The sequence below is a fragment of the Sorghum bicolor genome, chromosome 6, assembly GCF_000003195.3.
Source record: "Sorghum bicolor cultivar BTx623 chromosome 6, Sorghum_bicolor_NCBIv3, whole genome shotgun sequence".
Lineage (NCBI taxonomy): Eukaryota > Viridiplantae > Streptophyta > Magnoliopsida > Poales > Poaceae > Sorghum > Sorghum bicolor.
This window is the reverse complement of record NC_012875.2, coordinates 49,431,684-49,449,792: the sequence shown is the minus strand read 5'-3', so window position 1 is coordinate 49,449,792 and position 18,109 is coordinate 49,431,684. Positions and strand designations below refer to the sequence as shown.

Sequence of the window (18,109 nt, the reverse complement as noted above, 5' to 3'; positions counted from 1 at the left end):
TTAGCTGATTTACTGACCAGTTCTGTCCTTGTGCAATTTACCTTTTTGTTTTTTTTCTCTGTACCTCTTCATAAATTATTCTCAGAAAAAAAAATATTGTTATTACAAACTAGCCCAATTTCATGCATGGCCGTAACCGCAAGCGTTCTGTGCTGCTTCCAAGCTTGCATAGTATCCATAGACTGCCTACAGATATAATATAATAACCGCTGCTTAAACATGGGCACATGGCCAGCTTACATAACATAGCACAGCAAGGCATGCATGATATTCACAGCTACAGTGGCAAAACTTGGCATGCATCAGATCAGACGACGCCCTGCTGGTCTCGCAAGACGGCGTAGTTGATCACGCGGGCGACGGTGCCCATCGACGGCCGGAAGGCGGGATCGTACTGCAGACACTGCACCGCGATTCGCCCGAGCTGTGTAGGTGACAACCAGGTCGACATGGTTAGTTTCTGGCGCCATGCCAAGGGCTCGCGAGCCCTACTACTGGCAGAAGAGAAGTTTTCGTGTGTAAAAGTTATATTATATTATATTATATGGATCGAGAGTGAGACCTTGAGAGCTCCGGCAGGAGGATACTGATCACCAAGCTTTGGATCGATGCATTCCTGAACCCTATCTTCCGTCAGCATCGGAGTTGCCTGATGCACCAACATGATCAGGAAATCGTCAGACATTTTTGCGATTTGGTGTCTATTATTAATAATAGATACGTAACAGAAGAGTATTATGTGTAGCAGCATCTTTTTGCGATTCGGTGTCTATTATTAATAATAGATACGTAACAGAGGAGTATTATGTGTAGCAGCATCGTTTTTCGAGGACAAGATTCTGCATTTCTGCTCCGACTGCTGTTCTCGTGTTGAACTAGATCATGCGAAGTACTCCACTATGTTTCGAATAGCTACTGCCTGCTTAACTGCCTTGATTTACAGTATTATTGCTTATAGCACTTGGAGGGGAAGCTCCATCAATTTTTAAATCTGGGGGCTAGAACTTCCTTTCAGGTCTTACTTGAAGCTGAACAAACAAAACACATTTTGATCAAGTCACCTAAATCTTCCACTTTGTGTCTAGAAAAGTACCTCTTTCGATTCTCAACTCGTTAGGTAAGAGAATGCGGAGAGAATGGTTGATAATTAGGATTTAGGAAAGACTAACTGCTTGCAATTATTCCAATTTGGTTTCGCGTTTCTTTTCATCGTTTGATTTGATTGATGTGGTCTAGCATTTTGGGGTTACCTTCAGAAACCCGTAACTGATAATGGTCTCAGGGTCAGGGCCCAGGGGTGGGTGACCTACAAGTACTTACTACTAACAAATTCTGACCCTTAATTTGCTACTGTATAGACGGGCGCGACTTTGCTAATTCTTACCCAGTTCACCAGGCTTCGCTGGCCCTGCGGCAGCGTCCGGTCCAACGGCTTCCTACCCGTCAGGAGCTCCAGGAGCACGATGCCGAAGCTGTACACGTCGCTCTTGTCCGTCATCTGTCCCGTCATGGCGTACCTGAATTAACAACCCCCAAACCATGAATCCGTTAGAAGTCATCATCATCATCAGCAGCAGCAGCAGCAGCCCCACACACACAGGCAGGCAGGCACGTACTCGGGCGCCTGGTAGCCGAAGGAGCCGAGCGTGTGCGTGGAGCGGTTGAGCCTGGCCATGTCCGCGGCCTGGCTGAACATGTTGTAGTCGGCGATCTTGGCCCTGAAGCCCTCGAACAGCAGCACGTTGGTGGAGCGCACGTCCTTGTGCGTCACCGCCGGCTGCACCATCTCGTGCAGGTACTCCAGGCCCCTCGCCGCGTCCAGCGCGATGTGCACGCGGTGGATCCAGCTCAGCACCGGCCTGCCGACGCTGCCCTGCTCCGGCGGCGGCAGCCCCAGCACCTCCCTGTCCCCTGCGTGGTTCGGTTGGTTATCGGTCATGGCTGCTGGGCGTAAATAGATGTTTCACATCAGCAGGGAGATAGGTAGATGCTTTCTCTGTACTGTACCCACCGTGAAGGACGTCGTGGAGGGTGCCCATGGTGGCGAACTCGTAGACGAGCACGCGGAGGTCGCCGCTGATGGTGTAGCCGAGCAGGCGGACGAAGTTGTCGTGGCTCAGCCTCGACGCCACCCCGAGCTGCCTGAGGAAGACGACGTTGGACGCGTGCTTGGAGGGCTTCTCGAGCCGCTTCACGACGGCGAGCCTGCCGCTCCGCAGCGTCGCCTGGTAAACCTTGGCGTAGGACCCCTGCCCGATCAGCTTCTCGCCGGAGAAGGACGCGGTGATCTCGTTCAGCTCGCGCAGCGGCACCTCCGGCACCTCCACCGTGATCACCTCCTCCGCCACGGGGCCGCCCGATCGTCCTCTCCGTTTCTCTGAAGCGAAGCACAAAGTTTTCCGCGCGTCAGAAACTTTCTGGTGTGAGGCCACCATGGAGGTAGCAAACTGCAGAGTGCTTGGATTATCAAAGCGTTTGCCGCTGATGTTCGTTCCAAGGGTTCGTCGTGCTGCCAGGTTTCAGAATTTTCGTAGCAGAGCAAGGAACACACTCACACAAAAGGAAAACAACGCTGCTTTTTTTTTTCTGCTGACTGCAAAGCATGGGGATAATAATCCTATTAAAACCCAAGGGGCCAGACTATCAGAGCAAACAAGAACAGAAGAATGACAAAAAAAAGGTTCCTGAATCGAAACCTGTACTGGACAGACACGGCCCCCAAAAGCAAAACGGAGCGAAAACGAGACCAGAAAACGTACCGCTCCCAGGATCCGCCGGGAAAGCGTACGAGTTCCTGGCATGCTTCCTGCCGATCCTCCGGAAGCAGCCGACGTTGCCGCCGTCCCCGCCGTCGCCGAACATGCTCTCCCACCACCCCATCGATCGCCGGCGCACGCAGCACGCAGCACGCTCGCACGCGGTCACAGCTGTCGCCGCCGCTCCTGCTCTCTTATCGCTGAGCCGCCCGGAGCCGGGACTGCTCGGTCCGTGGTTGCAGAGATGAGCGTTGTGACTTGTGAGCAGGACGCAACGACCGGTGGCTGTCGGCTTATGTATCTCGCACGGAATCCGCTGATGGTTTCGCTCAAGGTTTTTCTCAAGCCGCCCGTCCCGTCCTGTGGACACAGAGAGCCGCAGCTCAGAGGTAGCGAAGTAGACAAAGTTCCGAGACGAGACCAGGAAACGGGCGGGCCAGCGCGATGTGAAGCACGGCCGTGACATCTCTGCGCGAATTTTCTCGGTCGCGGGGCCCAGCGACGGGTAGCAGCTCCGGCCTCCGGGCCTCCGGACGGACTGACGCGTGTTTGGACCGAGTCCGCAGGCCCAGTCCGCGCGCACCGCTGCACCCACGACGCCCCACGCCTCACGTCGTTTGCTCGTCTCATCTCATCCTACCCTGCGCGCTGCAGCGTATACGTACGTACTGGTAGTACTACAGAGCGTGGCTGATGAGCGCAGCGACGACATGGCTAACGTGTCGCCGAGACCGTGCCACGGAACGCGCCTTGGTCATCGCGGCACGACGGCATGTCACGTACGGCACGGGGTGCGCGGAGGTCTCGGCCGGGCGGTTTGCTCTGGCACAGGGGCGCTGGGCGCACGGCCCGGGCCAGCGCGGCGCGTTGTGTGCGCGACGGTGACTGCGGTTGGCGGTCATGGCATAGCAGAGAGGTCGCCGTCGTCGCGGCCTGTGATCGAGTTCTCCGATATGAATGAGGCTGGAGTTCGTGCCGTGCCGTGCCGATGCCGGATCGGCTACATTTCGTTGGCATCGTTGCGGCCGCTCTGGACAGTAGCTTCCAAGACACATTTGCGCGTTTTCTTTCCCTGTTCCGTTGGTGAGCAGTGTGTTTCTCAACATTGGCTGGCGGCGGCGTGCAGTTACGGGATCAGCCTGCAAATTATTACCTCCAAAAAAAGATACTGTAAAGAAAAAAAAAAGAAAAACTCCAATTCTCTGAAATGAGCACGGACGGCAAATTCAAGCATGGTCTTCTCAAAACTCAGCGGTCCTTTGGTTGTAGACGCTCGACGGTGATCGAAAACTCTGCGCAACAACTCCGCGCTGGCACATGATTTTTCGTGCGATGCATGGATTTATTTTATTAGAGGAAAAAAATCAAATAGTTTGACGACGTCGTTGCAGAATTTGTTTAACATCGCTTTGATTTGGAGTCATCGTCCCTTAGAAGTCCATGAAAGTCCGGAACTCCGCCTTTGTTTTTTTCCGACATCATAGCAAAAATGTTTTAGTTATATAAATAAAAGCGAAATTTAAACGTTTTTAAAAAAATATCAGTCACTCTATGCCAAAATATAAACCATAGGCACCAAAACCGTGCTTGTAATAAAAGAAATCAAAAGGCCAAATAAATGGAACCCTTTAGCTTATACAAACAACAAAGCGTCCCCTCTCGGTTCGGCCGCAAACGGGTAAAAAAACCCACGGAAAACGGGACAAGTTTGCAAACCCCCCTCTTTGTTCTGTTTCCCCTCGCCGCCGCCGCCGCCGCCGCCGTCGTTGCCGCTAGCCGGCGTAGCTGATAGGAAACCTGACCACCTGAGCCTTCTACTTCTATAGACCAACCTCAGAGGAACCCCCAACCCCTGCCCTTATGGCCCTCCTCCTTCGCCGTGGCGCGGCCCTCGCCGCCCGCTCCTTCCGCGCCGCGGCGGCCTCCGCTTCCACCACCGTGCGCCGCCTCCCAGCCGGGGGATCCCTTGCGGGCGCCGGGGAATTCGCTCCATCGAGGCTCTTCGTCTTCGAGAACCGAAGAGGCTTCGCGAAGGGGAAGAAATCGAGTAAGTTGCGCACCCGCCCGTCCTTTGGATAGTTAGATGTTGTGAAATGGAAGCTCAGTTCCTGTTGTGTGTTACTGGTACTTATTAGGTCCCTGATTTGATACAAGTAAATGGATACATCAGGGTCTTACGACTGTCGATGTGAAAAGAAGGATGGTTATGGAAGCATGCCTTTGATGGACCAATCACATTTTCTTTGTTTGTGGCTGTGTAGAGGATGATCGAGGTGACACTGTTCAAGCTGTTCCTGACATTGGGCCGACTGTCAAATCAGCTGCCACTGCACAAATGGATGCTGCAGTGATCGCACTGTCACGAGAGCTGAGCAAACTACGGACTGGAAGAGCTACTCCTGGTAAGCCTTTGCCTTTGCCATAATATTCTTATTTTCCTTTTTTTGATCAGTGCAGTTTCTCCGGCTAATGATAAAAATACATCTGTTCTGCAGGCATGCTTGACCATATCATGGTGGAGAATGCAGGTGTTAAAGTTGCACTGAATCGCATTGCCGTTGTTTCTGTCCTGGATGCACATACCCTATCAGTGATGCCTTATGATCCTACTGTAAGAAGCATCTTTTTCCTTAAATTTTACTAGCTGCAGCCGGTAGATTATGTTGCCAGTTAGATGCAGTTTTTGTTTCCAGGAGGATCAAGTCAAATTTCCTGAAAATCTAATACATGATACACAGAAGATATGTTCGGTGTTGTTTTCATCACAAGTTTCTGTTATAGGCCTAAACACCAAATGTCATGTTAATGTGTTTGTTACCACAGCCTTGGACTTAAATAGCATAGCTGTATTAATTGTACTTGGCCTTCTGCTTTTAGGCTCCCTTCAAAACTCATTTCTAATCTGTTGCTCTACAGTCCATGAAGTCTATTGAGCATGCTATTATCTCATCACCATTGGGCATTAATCCAACACCTGATGGGAATAGGATTATTGCAGCTATCCCTCCGTAAGTGTTTCCTTTGAATTTGATGGTTATTGTTTATTGGTAATTCAATAGTTGGTATGTATGTGTTGTTATGTTTACCTTTAGCAGTGGTTTCTACTTTATAGACATTAAATTTTCAGGCACTAGCTTGAAAGTACGATTTTTTTACTTAATGGCTAATAGTATTACTGATTCAAAAAGAGTTAATTGCATGGTCTACAAACTTGAGATTCATTCCATTTAATATTTATGGAGAGGCAGCCGGAATAACTTAGCTTACATAAGCCAGTAACTACACTCTTAAATTTGCTTCCTTCTGCTAATTTTGTTTTATTATGCATGCCTAGGTTGACGAAGGAGAATATACAGGTAAGATTTGCTGACTTAGTACTAATTCATTTGTATGGAAACAGCTAACATATTTTATTCGCTGCCTGAGTATAGGCACTGTGCAAGGTTGTTACTAAATCAGCAGAGGATTTTAAACAAAGTATTAGAAGAGCACGCCAAAAGGTAACAAAGGCTTGCTCTTTTTCTTCTTTTGATTAATCTATTCGGGTGATGGCAGTAGTTATGTGGACAATCATATGCTTTATTGCTAGTTTAAGTTGACAGGTTTTAAACTAAACATTAGTTTGACACTTGGAATTTAGGAGAAATATGTTTGGCGAGTATGTGATGCTTGAGTATGTCTGTTCTAGAATTTATTATGCATTGGGTGCAGGGTACACTTGCAGCAAGTTTGACAAGTTGTTCTCTGGTTATTTAGTTATATTATGAGTAAGAAAACTAATTTGTGGTTGAGCTTCCATTTCATTATCAGAAGTGAAGACTAATAAATTGGTTTATGTAGAAGCATTGTTGATATGTTTAGTGATGAGTCTTCCTATTGTGGGTAATGTTCACTGGTGTGCTTAAGTATTTTTGCCATCTCACTCGGCCTAGTACATGGCTCTCCAAGCTAAAATTATTATGTTCAAACTCTTCCACTAAACTAAAGTTGCTTGGAGCCTAGTACTTTCGAGTACTGGTGGATTTCCGTTTCCATCAACTCCAATGCTCTATGCTGTAATTGGCATTGCATAGTAAACTTTGCCATGTTTGTCCAGGCACTTGATACAATAAAGAAATCTGCATCAAGTATGCCCAAGGATGATGTAAAGAGGATTGAGAAGGAGGTGAGTATCTGAAACAGTGCTAAAAGCAAGTATGTTGCCTGCCAATGAATATTTAACCTGTTATGTTTCCGCCAGGTTGAAGAATTGACCAAGAAGTTCATAAAGTCAGCAGATGATATGTGCAAGGCTAAGGAGAAGGAAATCAGCGGAAGCTGAAGTGTTCTGTGTCGATGAGTTATGTTTCATTTACTAGTTGTGTTTTGTTTACATTCCAACAATGTTGAGCAGCTGCGATTTGGCAGCTGAGTGGAGGATATAAATTTTATTGCCCCATTCTAACTATACTGATAGCAGATCAGAACAGTGAGATGACATGAACAGGTTAGCTGGTGGTGATGTAATTTCCAATCGCACAGGCTTTGATTAAAACTTGCAGAACGAAGAAACTAAGTTCAGTTTGATATACGTGGTTGGCACTAATTAGTCTCAGCTTCTACTCAAACAAGTTGTTTCTTATTTCCTGTTTCTATTTAACACAATAAGTTGCAAGTGGTGCCGAAGGCCTAGCTGTTTTTGAACTTCCCCAGGAAGTGTCTTTTGAGCTTCTCCGGGAAGTGTTTTTCTCTTTTGCTTCGTGTCAGAACTTAGAACTCATATAATAACTCAAATTGGCGAAGTTTCTCAAAGGAGACTGATAGTTCAGATAGAAACGCACTACAAGCCAGTTAGCTAAAGTAACTTAGCCGAGACAACACCCAGGCTATATACACACTAACACAACCCCATGCCCCTGAACCAAAAACCATCATGGCAAGCCAAACCCAGCAGCCAAAGCCTTCGAGCTGAAGACCAGCGCAGCTGCACACCACACCAAACCACACAGCCCCTCTACGCTACGGCTCTACGCCCGCTACAACTCTTTACAAGCACGCGCTCGCTGCAAACCTACAGAGCCTAACGGAGAGAGAGAGCAGCCACGCGTCACTCACTCCTTGCCTCTCTTGCCAAACGCCGCCCTTGTCACGGCCCTGATGCCCCTCACCCACAGCTCCGCGGCCTCCTCGCCGCCCTGGCACACGAAGTGCACCTCCCTCCCTGTCGCAGTCACCACACGGAACAGCCCGTGCTCATACGCGTCTCCCTTCCTCTGCCTGTGCCTCTGGAACGCCGAGCTGCCACCGACCTCGGCCTCCCGGCAGATCACGTTGCGCCGGTTCGACCCGCCCCACCTGAGCACGCCCGCCGCAGCGACCATGCGCAGGGACTTGCCATGAGGCCTCCCGCGCCCGCCCTTGGTGTGCTTCCTGACGTGCGCGCCCTGGAGGACCGCCTGCCGGCCCAGCTCGTCCATGATCACGTCCTCGGCCTTGTTGAACCCCGCCGTGGCCAGCGCTGCCCGCGCCAGGGAGAGCGCCGTCTCGCCGCGCGGCGTGCGGAGGTCGCAGCGAGCGCCGTAGGAGATGAGAAGCTCACACACGCCCGCGTGGCCTTCCCTGGCCGCGAGCATCAGCGGGGTGTAGCCGTCGCCGTCGGGGATATTCACGTCGCCGCCCGTGCTGGCGAGGTGCCGCACCGCCGCGGTGTCGCCGCGACGGGAGGCGCAGTGAAGCGCGTAGAAGCCTCCAGGCATGCCCTTCTCCAGCGCGAACTCGAGCATGACCTGCTCGAAGAGGTCCCTCTTCTTGCTCTGCTGCGCCAGCCCAATGGCCGTCTCGCCGCGCTTGTTGCTCAGCTTCACGTTGGCGCCGGCGAATACGAGGGCACGGAAGGCCTCGACGTTGCCCATCTTGGCAGCAGCCATTATGGGCGAGCACCCGTCCAGATCCTGCTCGTCCACGTCCACGTCTGACTGAGCGAGCAGCACTTCCATCGCGGTCGCGTCGCCGCACAGCGCGCCGAACATCAGCGGCGAGAACACGTTCCGATCGCTCGAGCGTGGGATGGTCCCGGACCGAATTGCGCCAATGACAGCCCTTTCGAAGCCGGTCTTCCATCCCCCAGAGGAGGCCACGGAGGACGGGGAGTCGCCAGCCGAGTTTAACAGCGCGACGTCTGCGCCGGCGGACACGAGAACTCCGAGGCAGTCCTCGCGTTTGTGGCGCGAACAGAGGATGGCGGCGGTGTCGCCGGCGTCCGCCCTCGCGTTCACGTCGCAGCCCCTGTCGACCAGCATCCGCAGGATCTCCGGCTGGCCCAGGCGCACGGCCAGGTGAACCGGCCTGGACCTGTTGCTCCTGGACGTCTTCACGGGAGCTTCGGAGTCTGCACCGGACGCCAGCAAGGTCTGGACGGCACCGGCACTGCCACAGAGGATGGCGTGGTGGAGGAGCGTGCGGCCGAGGTGTGCAGTGGCCGACGTGTACCCGCTACGGAGGAGCATGCGCAGGATGGAGCCCGTGGACTCGTAGTACTCCACGGCGCACCATACCGCGTCGTAAGGCTCGGCGAGTCCGGCGCCGACGCGCAGCTCCTCGCCGGTGGACGCGTCCCAGGACCATGCTCCCAGCCTCACCTTCGTGTCCCTCTTCACGCCGGCCTGAACATGAGTTGGTAGATGGTGTCAAGCGCCCATTCCTGGATATGAGTTGTATTTTGTGGCTGCTGTTGACAGATGATGCGCACCTGAAGTAGATGGCGGACCACAGCGACTTGACGGCTCACGATTGCGGCAAAGAGCGCCGTGCAGTCGACGTTGGCATGCAGGGATGGCTTCAGCGAGCGCAGGAGCACCCGAGCGGTCGCGTTTGGATCAGCTCCACACTGCGTTTGAGGGAAGCAGACGAATTCAGGGCTCGAGATCTTGTTTGAAACAGCGATCGTGAAATCCATTTACACATTATAACAAACTGATAGTGGTAGTATAAGTGTAAAAAATTATACTGATAGCTAAAGTTTCATTCACAGACTATAACAAACTGATATTGATTTCTAAAGAAGGTTTGTAAGTGAAAAAAAAGTTTCATAATATTGTAACAAACTGGTAATGATTGCTAAACTAAGTTTCTTAGAAAAAAAAGCTAAAGTAAGTTTCTAACAAACTGAGAGCTAAAGTTTCATTCACCTGTTGTAACTAACTGATATTGATTGCTAAAGTTTGTAAGCAAAAAAAGAAAAATTGAGTTCCATTGACGTATTTTAATAAAATGATACTGATTGCTAAAGTAATTTTCTAACATTTTTTTTTGATAAAGTAAGTTTCTAGCAAAAGAAACCATTTTTTGGTAAAGTAGGTTTCTATAAGCAAAAGAAAATTAATTAGAACTGGAAAAAAAAATTGGGTAAGATCCACCGAAGTGGGTAGCCTTAACCGCAATGTGCTAGAGGAAAGTCCGAAGACTGTTCCCGTCCCTGTCAGGGGAGATGCCAACCGTCTCTCCTTTCTACGAACACAACACTACGGCTAGCGCACACCGCTATAAATTGGTCACGGCGCAGCTCAGCTGACGAGGTGGGACTAAACGACTGCCTCAGCTCTGTTCACCGTTCAGCTTGCGCAGTTTCGTGATGCAAAAGCCCATACGGCAACCCAACGTCTTGGGCCAACAATGCACATACTGGGCCTTGCACGTGGAATACGACAATGTTGTATAGTAGTATACGATATTAACACTAGGGCCTTGTTTTTTTTTAAAAGATTTCGGATTTCGGTACTGTAGCACTTTCATTTGTTTGTGACAAATATTATTCAATTATGGACTAACTAGGATCAAAAGATTCGTCTCGCGATTTACAGCTAAACTGTATAATTAGTTTTTGCTTTCATTTATATTTAATGCTTCATGCATGTACCGCAAGATTCGATGTGACGGAGAATCTTGAAAACTTTTTGCTTTTTGGGGTGAACTAAGGCCTTGTTTACTTCCCAAAAAATTTTGCAAAATTTTTCAGATTGCCCGTCACATCGAATCTTTAGACGCATGCATGGAGTATTAAATATAGATAAAAATAAAAACTAATTGCATAGTTTGGTCGGAATTGATGAGATGAATCTTTTGAGCCTAGTTAATCCATGATTGGACAATATTTGTCACAAACAAACGAAAGTGCTACAGTACCTGTTTTGCAAAATTTTTTGGAACTAAACAAGGCCTAAACAAGGCCTAGCTCTTTTTGTATAGTTTCTGAAACTGGACGCGAGTGCAACCACGTAGAGCACTTGTACCAAGTAAGGAAGACCCGAAGGTCCAGTACCTTGATGAGCGTGTCGACGACGTCGACGAAGCCGCGCGCCGCGGCGGACACGAGCGCGTGGACGGCAACGCGGGGGCGGACGAGGTCCGAGCGCATGAAGATGGCCGCGAGCGCGGCCTGGCCCTGCAGCGCAGCCTCCACGACGGCCTCCTCGCAGGCCGGCTGCGACGCACCCGCACGCACAAGCAGCTCGGCCACCTCTGCGCACCCCTCCCGTGCCGCAGCCGTCGTCGGGTAGCCCCGGAACACCTTGCCGTTCACGTCCGCTCCCTTTGCCTGCACGAGTGTCACGCCAAGTGAGAACAGTGAACCATCAGATAACGTGTGAGTTGTGACAGAGTTGTATTCTTGAGCAAAAGTTCAAGAATCCAATGGAACACAATGTCAGTGGCATTCTCGTTGTAAAATGCTGAAGAACAGGACCTTAAAACCGCTACCGAGGCTCGTGAAACAATTTGAGATCAATGATCGCATTACATTTTTCTCTTATGCTTATTTCACCTAACTGATTGGTTCTACATTTCTGGGTTTTTTTACTAGTGGTAGTATTCCTTCTCTTTACTCTCCTTGACCTACTACAGACACTGAATATACACGAATTCAGGGCTCGAGATCTAGTGGTAGTACATTGTAAGAAGCAATAGTAGTATCGAACAGGGCGTGACAAAATGAGCATCGGGACCTGCACTGCACAACAGCTGTCCGGGTAACAAATGTCGCTGTTACTACTACTATGTCCGGTCACTGGGTCAGGTCGGTGCTGTGCGGACCACCAAAGGAGTGGCCGCGTCAGGTCACTGGAAATAACCGGAGCAGTGGTGGTTGCTCCATGGCTGGAATTCATTTACGCAAGAGACAGGAGGGGGCCGCCTCCTGGAAGCAGGGAATCTGGTCAAAATTCTGCAGGGCGATCGCTACTCATGAAATCCTCATGCGTGGCTGGTGGTGGCACCGCCTCGCGGTGCACAGTAGTAGTACCCCTGGTTCTCTAGCTTTCAGGATTGCTGCAACTGCTGGAAAACATCGTGTACCCTCCGTCGGCTTCGCAGGTCACATCTGCCTTGTGCATTTTGGCACAGCAAATGAATTGCCACCACACAAGCAAACGATGGTTTGCAACGTACGCCGTACGATTCGCAAAATCGGGCGACAAGAGTTGCTGCATCGGTGTCGTGATCCAACCATCAGACATCAAATCACAAGCAGGTCCTAGGGATGGATGCTCCAGGGTAAACAGCCAGGAATTCACATCTCACCAAGATCTAGCACGAGCAACACACAGTAAACACCGAATTTTTTTAAAAAAACACGCACACTGTTGAACTGGGGTGATGTTCTTCACAGGCGTCAGGCAGCGTCCTCCTCGTGCCATCGTCAATATTCGGCTGGGGCGCGCCACAGTACACGGAGGCCACGCCCTGAAACACGAACTGGGGTGGCTGGGGCGGGGCCGCAGGCAGGAGGGAGTGCCCGCGGCTGTGCATGGGCGCCAGGTGCGTGCGTGCGTTACTGGCAGAGCAGCCCAGGAGGAACGGGGAGCAGCCGAGCAGGGGATACAGCTGGCCGCGGCCGGTGGCAGAGATGAGGGGGCTGATGGCTACAGGGCAGGGAAGAGGACACGGCACGATACGGACGAGCTTCCCTCCGTACCACGCGCCCAATACATTGCACTGGCAACTGCGGTGCCGCGGCGCTGGGCCGAGCTTCTGTGACACATGCGCTGCCGTCTTTAATACAGCAGAGATAGCCGAGGAGAAGCATCGTCGACCGGTCCTTACTACCTGGCCTGGGGCCGGGAGGTGGACATGGAGTCATGGATGAGATGGCCTCATTTCATGGCGCGATGAAATACAGACAGCTCACAGCTGGTTCGGCTTGGACGCATTGGGGGCGGCAGCCGGCAGGGTGCACCAGCATCTGGCTTCAGATGCAGGTCATGCATGTGAGCTTCCTGGCATACATGGATGAGATGAGATCCGGCTGGGAACACGCACGGGTTGGTGTAATCCTGGCCACACGGCGCATGGACTGGACTGTAAACTGATCAAGTGTTGTGATTCGTGATGACAGACGAACGGTTTCAGAGGGCTGGTTTCATGTAACGAAGACTATCGTCCCACCACCTGGGCACGCAGCATGCGAGTTTCAGGCCATGATTGTCCGGCCGATCGAAGAGGACGGGGAAGGATGGACTGCCACACGGCGCTGCACTTTACGCCATGCTAGCCGGACGAGCCAGAGCTCCAAAGAAAACGAAGGAGATGCTTCAGCGCGTTCCGGGACAAGGGCCCGGGCACGGCCGGCCATGGGCGAGCGCCTGCTACCGGCAGAGGCATTCATTAGACTTTCGACAGTGGTATCAGGGGAGACGACGGCACAGTCGCCGTGCCGCGGCAGCGAAAGTACGTGGCAGATGCTGGGCGCATGCCGCGGCAGCAGCGGCATCCACTCCCAATCAATGGCGCCCCCCAGGAGCGCCGCCCATGACGCCGGCCGGCGGATAAGCCGGACCGCGCGCCGGACGCCCGTGCCACGACACGGCACGGCCGAAAGGACTGAGGTCCCAACTCGCCCGCCCCAGAGAGTCCCAAACTTTCTAGGCCTCACCATTAGTAAATCCTCTAGTAAAACGCGGTTAAAACCTAAGATTGATTAGGGTCTGAGGCGCAGGTGGCGAAGTACCATAGGATCCCGTACCAGCTCAAGATCGGCGCGGCACACGCACACGAAGGAGACGTGGAACGTGGCTGGAGGCTGGAGCTAGACCGAGAGCGGACAGCGGAGACCGGGCGGGGGGCACGTGACTGGTGATCCCACACCCGACCGCGCTCACGAGGGGAATATATTGGTCTCTACCAAAGTGTTGAGCTGTTGTACTTGGTTGCATTAGTTAACAAACACTGGCCGGGTTTGCTTTCTACTCCTACTGATTATGTTGGTGAGTTAACAAAAACAGGGCTCGCCTTCCTGCCGGGCTCAGGTCAAACCCATCTACCACTGTCTCCCAACCCTCCTACTACTAGGGCCTAGTAGTACTACTGCCCCCAAGATTTATTTTTCCAGCGCCTGCAGTTTACAGTTATGGATCTCCATGCGTGCCCAGTTCGTTGACGCGACAACACGGTGGAACTGTAGGCCACGGCGGGGATAATTTTACTTGCGGATGGACCCCGCGTGTTCACTGTTCGTGTTACTGCTCCTTCCTTTAACTGACAGTAGAATTAACCTGGCTGCTACTACAGTGGCACCTGGTTGGCAGACTGATACAATACCATACCAGTACATACATATTTAGCCGTTGAAAATAATATTCGCTAATTTATTATAAAAAAATACTATCAAAAAAATAAACAGGCGAACAGATTCTTAAACCAAGTAGTGCAGCTTAGGTCTTGTTTACTTATAAATCTTTTTGCAAAAATAGACACTTTAGTGCTTTCGTTTGTATTTATTAAATATTATTTAATTATAGACTAGTTAAGTTTAACAGATTCGTCTTATAAATTATAGATAAATAGTATAATTAGTTATTTTTAATCTATATTTAATGTTTCACAGATGTATTTTAAAATTTGAAATGACGAGAAATTTTATTTTTTTTATATAGAATTTGTCAGTAATTGGCCTTATTTTGTGGTCTGTCGACACCACGGCCAATGCCAACACGACACCAAGGATCTCGAGTGTTCCGGCGAAGCTTCCGCTTCCTCTGCATGCCCCATTTGCCGATTTGGAAGAGGACGGCCGTCCGTACCCAGTAAAGAGCTGCAGCAAAAGCTTGGTCCCATTGCATTGCAGGGGCTCCAAATGGAACTGAACTGATTAATCAAAGTTATTAAAGGCTCCAAATGATTTTAGGCTAGTAATGAACCGCATAATTTGGTCTCAGCCATTTGCAAGATGTGTCTCATAATGAGCAATCCTTCTATTAACTAAGATCTATAATCCATCTCTTATCTTCAGAGGGCAACAAAAAGTGAATCCTACGTAGCATATACTGCCAGCACTAGTATACTAGGGCCTTGTTTTCATCTAAAAACTAAAAACTTTTCAAGATTCACCGTCATATCAAATCTTAGAATACATGCATGAAGCATTAGATATAGATGAAAATAAAAACTAATTGCACAATTTACCTGTAAATCACGAGATGAATCTTTTAAATGTAATTAATTCATGATTAGATAATATTTATCAAATAAAAACAAAAATGCTACGATATCGAAATCCGAAATTTTTTCGAAACTAAAAGTCCTAGTATGCAAAGGACCAAGCAATCGAGAGGGAAGTAGAGTACAGGTATCATGTATTCTGCTTTGCATTTATCTGCCTACAACAAACCCGTACTCATAACTCCGGCCTATACAAAGGCCAAAATATTCGAAGTGGGTCCGGTAAAATCTCTTGGTTCCACCTTGTATTGATGTAGTCACTACAAAAATGGGATTTGCGCGTGCATTTACACAGTAGGTAGAGCTATGATTGGCGCAAAGAACGAACCGAGTTGGTGGCTCGTACTTGGATCAACAGTGTGGATAAACATACCAGCCTTTTTTCTAGCAAGCGCAAACGAGGCGAGGATGTAGGATTTTGTGGCACTTATATATAAAACAATGGCAGCGCCCGCTAAAACCATTCGAAAATACCGTGCGTATCGCTTTTCACCAACCGGTAAAAGGAAGACCGAGGCCTTGTTTACTTCCCAAAAATTTTGCAAAACTTTTCATATTCTCCGTCACATCGAATCTTTAGATGTGTACATGAAGTATTAAATATAGACGAAAATAAATATTTATTACATAGTTTGGTCGAAATTGACGAGACGAATCTTTTGAGCCTAGTTAGTGCATGATTGGACAATATTTGTCAAATACAAACGAAAGTGGTACAGTACCTGTTTTGCAAAATTTTTTGGAACTAAACAAGGCCCGAATAACGGGGCAAAAGGCTAGCCTAGAACGCTGCAATGAAGCACATGCTCTTCAGTGGTCGGCAAATTTGAAAACAAATTGGCACCAAAATCGCCCCAAAATTTCAGGGAAGAGGCTACGACGCTACGCACGAACAGCTCGAAAATGCAACTTGCGTAGCATGCCAAATCTGGGGTCGGATTACTCTGTGAACGATTAAACGCGTAGGACCCAAAACGCAAGGCCCAAAAGCATAACAAAAACGCAAAAACAAGCAAGCGTGAATCGTGATGCGGGTAGTCAGTAAATTCCGACGCGAGAAAACAGAGCAGGGAGGGAATGCGGGGGGGAACAGGAGCAGGATTGATCACTCACGAGCAAGGCGCGGACGAGCGCGACGTCGCCGTTGCCGGAGGCGAGGAAGAGCGGCGAGACGTCGGCGCGGATCTCCTCGTGCACGGCCCGCGCCTCGGCGGCGGCGCCCTCCTGGGGTTCCGCTTCCGCGATGCGCCGCGCCCTGAGCCACACCACCCCGGCGTAGTTCACGTCCGCGCGCCCCGCTGCGAGCAGCTCGCCGGCCTCCCTCGCGTCGCCGCGCGCCACCGCCTCCACCAGCCGCTGCGACGCCGCCTCCGCCTCGCGCGCCCCCTCATCGTCCTCTGCCACCGGCCACACCTGCCGACCTCCGGCGATCGCCGCCGGGCGCAGCAGCACTGCCATTCCCGAAACGCGAGCGGGTGTGGTCTGCCCTGCTGCGGCCTCCTCGGTGTGTGTTCCTCCCTTGGTGTATGGGCAAACTTGAAAGGGCGAGGCGCGCCGGCACGGCCGCAGGGGCCGATATATAGGTGGAGACTCGGGTGGCGAGACGAGGAAGAGGGAGACGGGTGGTGAAGTCACCGCGCCGGTGAAAATAGTTCAGGTAGAGGGCCCCACCTGTAAGTGTGTGTGTGATGTACGCATGGTGTGGGTTGTGGGCCCAGCTGCTCATAGAGCGCGCGTGAGTGGTCATGAATAGTTGAATCCACAGCGCGCTCGGGCGCTCGGGCTCCTCCCGCAAGTCCAGCTTGGCTCCCGGCTCAGCTGGAATGGCCAAATGGGGTCCGGGCCATGCCCATGAAGCTTTGGCTCGGCTAGCTTTAGAATTTTGAGCGAGCTCAAATCCCTTCCCCTGGGTTCTCAAAAATCCTTCGTCTGAAAGTTTATTACTTGAGTTTGCCAGCTATTCAACAAATCAACGAATACTACTTTCTATCATAACTTATGTGCCAAATGAACAAAGCGTACGTTATGATTCATGCCTCTCGTTCATGGGAATAACTAACAAGATGACTCGCACAAATATTTTTTTTTAATGTAACAATTAGACCTTTTGTCAGAAATATTTTGTTTTTATTTCACTATATTTGTCAGGTACATTCACCTGCACGAACTTCATATTGTTATCATTAACCAAGTTTCTTGGTTTCTTTTTTTCTTCCAGTCATATCCCCTTAGCGTGCAATTTGTACTGATACTAGATCTAGGCAGTTTCCAATTCTTTGGTGAGTTAGATAAAAATCATTGTGAAGTCCCTTGCAAAATTTTAGTTCTCCGATCCTCTTGTAAGTGTAAAGTTTGAACCATATGTACCTTTCTTATGGATCCTTAGTTGCTACTTTTTGTCCTAAAACATCACGGAATTTAACTCCGATTTGCTCATGTTTGCTAGAGCTATTATTGTTGCCTCAAAGAACTATTTAGCCAGTCTCATAATCACACCAATATCCATTACATGAAGCATTATGAAAACAAACTATGTAATCATCACTGACACCAGCGAACTTCCTGATCTCTAGCCTACAATTTAAGGCATTCCACCGCATTGTTGTGAACAATACTATGATCATGTTTGTTTATGCTTGTGACCAGCTTGTCGAGATGAAAAAAAATGTTTGAATTATGTCCTTCTATGTTGCTTGTGAGCTTCTCACGCATTTGCACCGAAGAATCAATTTACCAATAATAACCTATAACATATCAAGAGTGAATATTCTTTCCATGTTTCTCCAGAATACTACAAACTGATCTTGGCCAACTGGACTTATTTTTCTCTCAAGGTCATCTCTATGCAGTGACGGAGCCAACGGTGGGGCTGGTGGGGCTCCAGC

General features: G+C 50.0%; 3 protein-coding genes across 3 annotated transcripts; 1 reads left to right on the top strand and 2 right to left on the bottom strand.

Annotated features, from left to right (window-relative positions):
- LOC8060180 (PTI1-like tyrosine-protein kinase 1) lies at positions 43-3,237 on the bottom strand. Its single transcript, XM_002446667.2, has 6 exons — positions 2,760-3,237; positions 2,012-2,377; positions 1,617-1,911; positions 1,385-1,517; positions 563-649; positions 43-424 (listed from the first exon to the last, which is right to left on the bottom strand). Exons 1-6 carry the CDS (start codon positions 3,220-3,222, stop codon positions 308-310), a joined length of 1,461 nt encoding a protein of 486 aa, XP_002446712.2. The 5' UTR covers positions 3,223-3,237; the 3' UTR covers positions 43-307.
- Positions 4,406-7,341, top strand: LOC8073704 (ribosome-recycling factor). The gene is made up of 8 exons (XM_002448048.2): positions 4,406-4,803; positions 5,018-5,158; positions 5,252-5,367; positions 5,673-5,764; positions 6,091-6,112; positions 6,188-6,256; positions 6,853-6,921; positions 6,997-7,341. The coding sequence occupies exons 1-8, from the start codon at positions 4,617-4,619 to the stop codon at positions 7,075-7,077; spliced, it is 777 nt and encodes a 258-aa protein (XP_002448093.1). The 5' UTR covers positions 4,406-4,616; the 3' UTR covers positions 7,078-7,341.
- Positions 7,497-16,790, bottom strand: LOC8073703 (ankyrin-3). The gene is made up of 4 exons (XM_002446666.2): positions 16,338-16,790; positions 11,053-11,328; positions 9,484-9,621; positions 7,497-9,397 (listed from the first exon to the last, which is right to left on the bottom strand). The coding sequence occupies exons 1-4, from the start codon at positions 16,680-16,682 to the stop codon at positions 7,847-7,849; spliced, it is 2,310 nt and encodes a 769-aa protein (XP_002446711.1). The 5' UTR covers positions 16,683-16,790; the 3' UTR covers positions 7,497-7,846.

Excerpts from the sequence above, each read along its gene's own strand:
- LOC8073703 (XM_002446666.2), bottom strand. The coding sequence starts at position 16,682 with ATGGCAGTGCTGCTGCGCCCGGCGGCGATCGCCGGAGGTCGGCAGGTG. Across the intron at positions 11,329-16,337 it reads CGCTCGTCCGCGCCTTGCTC|GCAAAGGGAGCGGACGTGAA; the intron begins GTGAGTGATCAA and ends ACACTCGTGCAG. Across the intron at positions 9,622-11,052 it reads TCGTCGACACGCTCATCAAG|TGTGGAGCTGATCCAAACGC; the intron begins GTACTGGACCTT and ends CCTCAAACGCAG.
- LOC8073704 (XM_002448048.2), top strand. The coding sequence starts at position 4,617 with ATGGCCCTCCTCCTTCGCCGTGGCGCGGCCCTCGCCGCCCGCTCCTTC. Across the intron at positions 4,804-5,017 it reads CGCGAAGGGGAAGAAATCGA|AGGATGATCGAGGTGACACT; the intron begins GTAAGTTGCGCA and ends GTGGCTGTGTAG. Across the intron at positions 5,159-5,251 it reads GACTGGAAGAGCTACTCCTG|GCATGCTTGACCATATCATG; the intron begins GTAAGCCTTTGC and ends TCTGTTCTGCAG.
- LOC8060180 (XM_002446667.2), bottom strand. The coding sequence starts at position 3,222 with ATGTCACGGCCGTGCTTCACATCGCGCTGGCCCGCCCGTTTCCTGGTC. Across the intron at positions 1,912-2,011 it reads CCTCCACGACGTCCTTCACG|GGGACAGGGAGGTGCTGGGG; the intron begins GTGGGTACAGTA and ends CGAACCACGCAG. Across the intron at positions 425-562 it reads CTCCTGCCGGAGCTCTCAAG|CTCGGGCGAATCGCGGTGCA; the intron begins GTCTCACTCTCG and ends TCACCTACACAG.